Here is a 9,477-nt window from a genome sequence, read left to right on the forward strand (position 1 = left end):
GTCGATCAGAGTGCGAAAAATGTAATGTTCTCGAATTCTACCAGTTATGGAAATTGTTGATTGGGGTGCTGGGGTGGGGGGGGGGGGATGGGGAGGTGGTGAATTGTCCTTGAAAAATTGCCTGACGAGTAACAAAAAAGGCGGAACATGCAATTTATCATTTTATGAATATTGATGCACATGGTACCGTATACAAAAATTGCAGATGTCATTAATTATGTTGCAGTACGTAAAATTATTTCACAAACATCTGTTATGTATTGTTTCGTTTAAAAATAATTTGTTAGTCTGCATGTACACGTACACTGTACATGCCACATGGTACCGTATGCAAAAATTCTATGTCATTAATTATGTTGCAGTATGTAAAATTATTTCACAAACATCTGTTATGTATTGTTTCATTTAAAAATAATTTGTTAGTCTGCACCCCAATGAACAATTTCCATAACTGGTAGAATTTGAGAACATTACATTTTTCGCACTCTGATCGACTGAAATTCAGGGTCCACCCTTGGTGCAAGCAAATATCCATCAGCGACTGGTTACGTTCATTCGTTCTTTCTTGTTTTGTTTTTATTTCGTGAATCGAAAAAGTGCAGAATTTTGGCTTAAGTTGATTGTACTTTCAATGTTTTTGAACGATACTTCTGATTACACGCTCGTTGAAAACAGCAACATTTCCTTTGTTATGTATAAGTCTGCCGTGACATGATCTTTGTTACTCTTAAAACCAATTGATAAAGAATTTCTGTTATAATTAATGACAGATGAATCAATCAATTCAATATTTCATGTTCCCTTTCTGAAGTTGATTGTACTTATAAGTCTGGTAGAGCTAAATTTGGAACACTAAACTTCTACACAGAATTGTGAGATTTTGCCCCATTGATTATTTACTTTTTGCATGATATTTATCTATTTGTACAGTGAACATGTATTTCATATATTTAATCAAAAATCAGAAACTTTGACTGTACAAATATACAAATATCATACATGTATTTGCATGATATTTATCTATTTGTACAGTGAACATGTATTTCATATATTTAATAAAAAATCAGAAACTTTGACTGTACAAATATACAAATATCATACATATATTTGTATAATATTTATCTATTTGTACAGTGTACGGGTGTACATGCAGGTAATAGCTTCATGTATCGGTACCTCAATATCTTTAAACTCCTTTCTTTTCACACAATTAAAGCTTAATACGACTTGCTATCTTTACTGGATAGAACTCGCCAAGTGAGGGTCAAAGTTTCTGATTGTTGAAAAAACAAATATTTATCTCCTTTCCTTTACCCATATCAAACACATGTACATGTACATGTAGGTAATAAACTAATAATAACCACATTTTATCTAACAGAACACTTGAAATGGTTGTACATTATAGGCCTGTCTTCATCAGCTCAAGATTACCAATTCATCAGCTCGAGATTAACAAATAGCCCTCAATTTCTGATTTGGGAAATAATCCTGAAGTTGCAAATCGCGTTTTCATCCGCTCGAGACTTGACCTCGAAACTTGAGCTTGAGAAATTAGCTCGAGATATTTTGCTGAGCGTTCGCACATAGTGCGAGTCAAATAGCGGGATATTTTGCAAACTAGCCCAAGATATCTTGGGAAGATTATCTTGACCAAATATCCTGCTAATTGCAACTTCGGGCTGATGAAGATGCAAATCAACTGGATAATTTGTGATCAGGATAGTTCAAATAGCAGGATATTTGGCAATCTCGAGCTGATGAAGACATGTCTATTATGAAAGTCACTTTGAGACCAAGACAGAACAGGTCAAGGAGTCGGAAAACAATACTATTTGTCTAGGGGTGTTGAAAATCACCTTGAGATTTTGAGAGATCATGGACTGATGTACATTTAAATCTGTTATGTTTATAGGTGTATTCTTGTTTTTCTTTTGATTGTTTTGTATTTTTATCAGATTGTGGAAATAAACTAAACTTGAAACTTGAATTTATCTATATACATGTGTGTACAAGTCGATAGTACTTGTGCTGTGAGCAGTCAAGGAAAGAATTATTGTTGTTTAAACAATTTCTAGTGTATTGATAAAATATGTCCTCGTTAAAATTACATGTACATGTACGTGTAAGTCACTTTGGCATTTTTATGTAAATGAAGCAAAATCAGACATGGATAGGACCTGTTTTACAAAGCCTTTTTTCAATGACAAATAACAAATAAATCAGTGACAGATCTGCTGATGAACAATCAGAAGCAAGGATTTCAGTAGCTTATAACAAAACTGTCATTTGTCACCGATGACAAGTTTTGTGAAATGGGGCCACAAAAACGTGCCTGTACTCAATAAAGTAGTACAATTTATCCTATGGGTTTGTCTGAACTTCTAAAAGAAGAAACCTACATGTAGGCTACTTGTAAAACTAAATAAGAGAAAATAGCTGCCAATCATTCCTATTTACCTACATGTAAGTTCCTAGGCTTCTGTTTGGAAATAATTAACAATCAAACCACCTGTATAGAAAGACTACCTGTCTAGAACGATCTTGTTTTTTGTTTCCCTTGAATATGGTTTCTTATTGTTCTAAAGGAACCTGTACATAAGGACCAGTTACATCTACATGTACAAAATGTACCTATATTTATAAAGACCACTTTTCTTATCTCCCTTGAGCGGTCTTTATATGTCAGGTTGTACTTTGTTGAAATTTACACGTACAAACATCATATAATTTTGTGCGTTTGAAGCACTTTTCTGCAAGAATAAAATAAAAATTTGACGATTCAACGATATACGTGATCATACCATACAATCAATGTACTTTGACATGGACTGATATGATTTGATATCTAGCATACCACAGTTCAACGTACTTTGTACCTGTACATTTTCAATTACGGTATCCATATCCATCTCTCTTATCTGTTGACAAGTGTGCAAAATAACAGATCACAAAAGGCCAGGTAATATTGATTACTTGTTTCTCATCCCCTCCTGCTACCCCCCCCCCCCCCCCACCGAAGTGCAGAGATCCATTGCAAGTAAAAATCACAGAGTTGCCAATGTATATTTCCATTGATTTCAACTGAATAGCTTTTGGTACTTTTAATGGTTTGAACTTTGAATGACTGTTTCTACCAGATTACTGATCACAGTTGCAGTTACTTGATGCATTTTACGCTGCAATTTACATTGCACGCTCCACCCTACTCGGGAGCATTCCATCCAGTTGCCTTTTATGGGCACACACATGCCAACCAAGCCAATTACAAACTTTCATCCTATTAGATACATGTAAAACCCACTTAACACCTGGGTGGAGAGGAGCAATGTGGACAAAATACCTTGCTAAAGGACATACCAGGGAGTTGGGATTGGATGGAGATATTGTCTCTAAGATTTTCCTGTGGGAAATATATTCAGGATTAACTTGGCTTGAAGGTACTATGTCCCATTTGCAGGCCAACAAAATGAAAAGGGTAAATTCCAACGGCATTTGAAAGATAATACGAATGTAGAACTTCCCTAAAAAAGGTGGGGCTTGAAAATGTCTTCAAGTGGGAAAATAACGACTATAAGTTGTCAAATCCACTTAGGAGCTATAGAGCCAATAAGTAATAGTCTTGATTTTTAGACTAGGCTTGAGTCGGTACGGTCGATCACACCGGGACCCGACCGTTGCCGTCGGGTCCCGGTTTCGTTTTTTGAGAACCGACGCTCCGAAAAAAATAATGAAATATGTAAGGAATTGCAGTTTTGCACACCACTAAAATCATTCCACCTTGAAAATTAAGTATTTAATTGTTACCAATCATATTCTAGCTCATCCTGAATCAATCCGAACTGCTAATATAAATATGGGTTGCAAAGCAGTTCGCCCCATGGGGTTGTTGCCAGCTGCTAGCTAGCTACTGTACTGGCCGGGTCTCTCGACCTCGGCAGGATTAATAAATCAGGTTGAAAGAAACATTAATGTTTGAATAATAAAACGGCTTTCTAAAAAGTACTTCTTTACAACATACCGATCGAATAATTTTTAAAAGACAAAATGGATATTATTTCTTTGATTTTGATTACCGCATGCTTCTTTTAAAAGCTGATAATTACTTGGTAATCACAAGAAGTTTCGATACGGATAGCTGTTGCAAGGCAAGTTCAGACTAGTCTCGGAAAAATGCGCAGTGCTCCTCGTAGTTAGCTGTAATCCGTGCCAGAACGAACCCAAACAAAGACGTGATCGTAACGAGAAAAAATCATTAAAAACTACGAGAGCACAATTGGAAAGACAACTACTCAAAATTATCGTAAGCAGATACATAACTTGGAGGAATAATACAATAGTTGTCCAAGAAAAGCCACAGAAATGGTGATATTTAAGGAGTTACTATAGGTACAATCATTATCGGAATGGGCCTGCTGATATGTCCGAATTACACGTTATTTGGTTTCTAGCCTCGTGTTTTAACACGAGGCTAGAAACCAAATAACGCCCTCTACGGTAAAAAGCAGTATAACAAAGGATTCGAGTATCAGCAAGCCCCTTGCGATAAAAAATGTACCCAGTTACTCCTCGATTATAACAATTTCTTTGGCATTTCTTGGGCGATTATTGAATTCTTTGTCCAAGTTATTTATCTGATTATCGTAATTTTGAGCAGTAGTTGTCTTTCCCATTGTGCTCTCGTAGTTTTTAATGATTTTTTTTCTCGTTACGATCACGTCTTTGTTTGGGTTCGTTCTGGCACGGATTACAGCTAACTACGAGGAGCACTGCGCATTTTTCCGAGACTAGTCTGAACTTGCCTTGCAACAGCTATCCGTATCGAAACTTCTTGTGATTACCAAGTAATTTTCAGCTTTTAAAAGAAGCATGTGGTGTTCAAAATCAAAGAAAAAATATCTATTTTGTTTTTAAAAATTATTCGATCGGTATGTTGTAAAGGAGTACTTTTTAGAAAGCCGTTTTATTATTCAAACATTAATGTTTTTTGACCCGATTTATTCAACCTGCATGAATCAAAATGGCGGCTCGATCGTTGTCTTCTATTTTTGCTCCAGTTTTTTTTACTTTTAGAGGCATGATAATGGCACTAAACATCGCCAATCATGGATAAAAATAATGTCAAATGAAAGAATATACCGACTGTGCCGAGGTATGCATGTGTTGATTTATTTGACTGATAAAAAAGGTCACTTTTAAGGGACATACTGATGATGCGCTTTTTATAGAGGCAAGTGACAAATCCTGCGAGCTGATTTCGGGACACCGGGTCCCGATCGGTGCAAGGCCGTCGGGACCCGGTTTATGAAAATCCCGACATGACTCAGGCCTGTTTTAGACCATTGTACCGGGTGGTCATACGTTTTATGCAGCGCAAAGTTTCAATCAGTTTAATTTTGGCCATCACAAGAAGTGGGTTATTGATGTAGACAAATGCTCATGTACCCTTTACAGCTCATGTTATGTACATGTTATTACCAAAGAAGAAAAAAAGCCAGTCACTCACTCAATAGTGTCTGACATTGAAGTCTAGCAAGTAAACGGGTTTCCTTGCATGATTTGAATATTAGGACACTGCTAATGTTTAAATTTTGCAGATAGGACATACAAATGTACATGACATATTCATAATTCCTGCAAAGTTCTACATAATTTGAGGTTGGCTGCAAAAGGGATATGGTAGTACCTTTAACAACAAGAAATTTAACCCTCTCCAGCAATCAAATCCATTAACAGCCATCCTTATCAGACCACAGATCCCCTCTGGCATTCCAAATATTACGACATGTTACGCAACGTCTGCTTCCCTAAGTTCTCTAAACACTAGGTCATAAAAATATGGAGGCACCAAGCTTAGAAGTGATGCTGAAAATGATGTCATGCTCAGTGAAGATACAGTATAGCTACAACATATGAAATACAAAATCCACAACATATGGCACAATTTTTTTTATTGGTTATCAAATTCTTTTTGCTGTGCTCAGATAACTCTACTGAAGACATAGCCATTTGAACCAGCGAAATCAACTGAGGAAATTGTGATTTCCCCACTCCCTAGACATACTGTACATACACATTTAATTATTTCAATGTCTGTTAATCTCTGCTTTCGTGATCAGAATCATAACTCCATATGGAGTTGGACTGCCTATTTAATTTCCATGTCACGTTACTAAAAAATCACCTGAGCACCTCATGTGATAACAACTGGCTCTTTATCAACTATAGATGAACATCGACCCTTTTGAAGATTGTGAAATCGCTACATGTATCACGAGGCAAGAATCAGTATCAGTTAGGTCTGCTTTCTTTTATTTCCTCAAGACAAACTGATTCCTGCATGTAATGTACCAGGTCAAGAGGACCGATGTCTTAAGATTACAATATGGATTCAAAATTGAATAGACAATTGTCTTAATTCCCACATACATGTACATTGTATGTACTGATAGGAGTGATGGCATTAGCATGTAAATATTTGCATTTTGCTTGATCACTTCTTAATCTACAAGAAGTTAGGCAAACAAAATAAAACATGACAGAACCCAAAGCAAGCCTAATTGTACTTATACTTGAAGGGAAATCCAACCTTGATAGCAAACTACTCTACAGCAGGGAACAAATACACGGGGGCTCGGGGCGAATTAGTCCCTGAAAGTCATAAAAGAGCCCAAAAAAATTTGCATAGAGTTCAATGCAAAACAAATTAAAGAGTGTTATTTTCATGCGAGCAAGCTTGAAAAGTAGCCCCCAAAATTATTTAAGTATTTTTTTCCGAAAAGCAGACATATCAGAGAAGTAGAATGGTGACAGTTTTAATGAAATTGGAAAAAATATGAGAAAGATATGAATTTTTGAAAATAGTAATCACTACAGAAATGGGCTCTTCAACTTGGCTGAATCAGTGATGTCTCGTTGATGACTTGATGTCCCTGCGATGTACATGTAATGGCAGACAACTTTTCTATTTGTCCCAACATGCAAAATGACTAAATTTACAATCCGTCAAACAAATCTGAATCTATTCTCTTTAGAGGACCTATAATAATAATACATTTTGAGAACTACCTCAAGGAAGAAGGAACTTTTACAGTTTTACTTCATAATATGAGAAAACAAAAATTATGACAAATGGGAGAGATATCCATGACTTTGTCACCATCGAATGAGCAAAGCATCAATTTGAGATCTGTACAGACTTGGTTACAGGTATCTCATATTTGAAACAATCATAAAGTTATCAGCATTTTCAATATTGGTGTGATTTACAATTTTACAACATGTAGACCTCTATTTCAACTTTTGCCATTCTGTTCATAAATCTAATTTTTCTGCTTTCATACAAATGAACTCATTTAATCATTACAAGGATTGAGCATTTGAACTTAACAAAAAAATGGTGTTTAATCAGGTGTTAATTGTTAATCTCAAATTAATTCACAATAAAAAAGGGGTAAATCTAAATCTTGTATTCTTGTTTCATTATCTCACTCATCACCATGCTCACTCATTTTCTTTCTCTCTCTCTTTCTCTCATTCTCAATGACAAATGACGGAGAAGAGAAAAGAGAGCCTGAGTCCAAGTGACAGAGACAGAGCGAGAGTCAAACTCATTCATCTGTTCATAATCATACTCAGTAACATAACAGTCATGTCTCATGACTCATCATCCAGTCAATGAGTCAATCATCGATCTCTCTTTTTCTCTTCCCCCATCTGTTAATGAATAGATCTAGGCCTATCTAGATCTAGGCCTAATCTAGACCGAATTTTCCGTCTCTTTCGTTCGTTAGCCTCTTATTGGGGTAGGGTCGGCTCTCTCTTTAGAGACGGAAGCCGTTTATACACATGTCCTTGCTAACGCCACGGCCAGTTCTGGTCGTAGCGTTTTGCCCCCAAAATCCCCCAAAATGTCATTTTACCTCGAGCATGTTATATTGTAAATTAGGCCTAGGCTATAATAAATCAGTTCCACTTACCAACTTGACTGAAATAATCAGTTTAATAGTCCCTTTTTAGGAAATTATGGGTCAAAATCGGAATCCATGTTGAAAAAGATTTTCAAAATGGATTTCGATTTTGACCCATAATTTCCTAAAAAGGGACTATTAAACTGATTATTTCAGTCAAGTTGGTAAGTGGAACTGATCTATTATAGCCTAGGCCTAATTTACAATATAACATGCTCGAGGTAAAATGACATTTTGGGGGATTTTGGGGGCAAAACGCTACGACCAGGACTGGCCGTGGCGTTAGCAAGGACATGTGTATCAACGGCTTCCGTCTCTAAAGAGAGAGCCGACCCTACCCCAATTAGAGGCTAACGAACGAAAGAGACGGAAAATTCGGTCTAGATCTAGGCCTAATCTAGTAATTGCAATGTAGATGTGTCTATTCTCAACTTAGATTAACTGTTAGATACTTCATTAGTACGATCTGGACAAGCCTCCTAGAAATATTTCCTCAAAATCATAAAAACCTTGGCATTTTCATGATTATATTTATAGACTCGACTCTAGTCTTACTAGTACTACTAGCCTTACACGGCCCTCGCTGCGCTACAGCAGCCAACATGGTTGCCACCCGCGTCTCCCCCATGGCCATTCACTGATGAAGTACAGTGTGCACAAAATACCCACCTCAAATCACGGATGTGGAAATCTTCCAAGTCGATCTGCGTCCATACGCCTCCAAGATATTCTTGACACCACGTATACGCCTTCAGTTTTGTTGTGTTATCTACGGCAAAATCTTCTTCCATTTCTCCTTCAAATAACTAGATTTCGTTAGGCGTTTTCGGTACAATATTTAGTAAAAGTCTCTGTTATAATCAGATGGCGTTCAAATTTTCTGCCTGTGGAAAAATCAACGTGGCGCGATTCGTGTACAACTATAGAACATCACGTGTATTATGTTTACATCGAGCGGGCGCGTGCATTGTGATCCCAGAGCTAGAGCAAGACACTCATCGATAATGTTCCCAGCTGCAGGTTTATCCAATGACGAGGAACCGACACTCCTCCTTCTCATGACGTCATAATTATATGGATTTTGCGTACAAAGTGATGCGAACAAATTGAACATCATGCCGAATCAATTTGCAATACACAATCCGTTTGTGGTATATAGCCGGATGCTGAAAGGAAATTTTGGCTACCTTCCAACTTACGTTTATACGTGCCTTCACGGTTGTTTCATCGCAAAGCATGCCGGGACATAATTCTAGTCCATTTTCACCTTCGCCGTGATCAGCTGTCCTGTTGCAAACAACGGGATTCGTATCGAATCAACATCATAATCTTGTACATAGTCCGCTATTCTGCAGTGATTTTCTTCCAATCCAGTATCATTTGTACGGTAAGAAAACCAAAGTTTGTGGTTATTCATTTTTATGACTAATAAAGCTGATAATACGACGTAAGAGAGTGGGCCGAGATCCAACTTTAGTAAATGTAGGCCTAGATCTAGTCCCGTATG

At 36.9% G+C, this 9,477-nt stretch overlaps 1 protein-coding gene across 2 annotated transcripts in view; it reads right to left on the reverse strand.

Moving 5' to 3' along the window:
- Positions 1–8,944, reverse strand: part of LOC763248 (choline kinase alpha) — a 33,853-nt gene extending 24,909 nt beyond the window's left edge. The window contains exon 1 of one of the 2 annotated variants that reach the window (XM_030989482.1): positions 8,640–8,944. In XM_030989482.1, coding sequence (XP_030845342.1) covers positions 8,640–8,761 — 122 coding nt within the window. In that variant the 5' untranslated portion in view covers positions 8,762–8,944. The remainder of the gene's footprint in view (positions 1–8,639) is intronic. The other variant, XM_030989483.1, reaches the window with a different exon arrangement.
- Between the last annotated feature and the right edge of the window lie 533 nt (positions 8,945–9,477).

Source organism: Strongylocentrotus purpuratus, unplaced genomic scaffold (genome assembly GCF_000002235.5).
Source record: "Strongylocentrotus purpuratus isolate Spur 01 unplaced genomic scaffold, Spur_5.0 spur5_scaffold_18, whole genome shotgun sequence".
NCBI lineage: Eukaryota > Metazoa > Echinodermata > Echinoidea > Camarodonta > Strongylocentrotidae > Strongylocentrotus > Strongylocentrotus purpuratus.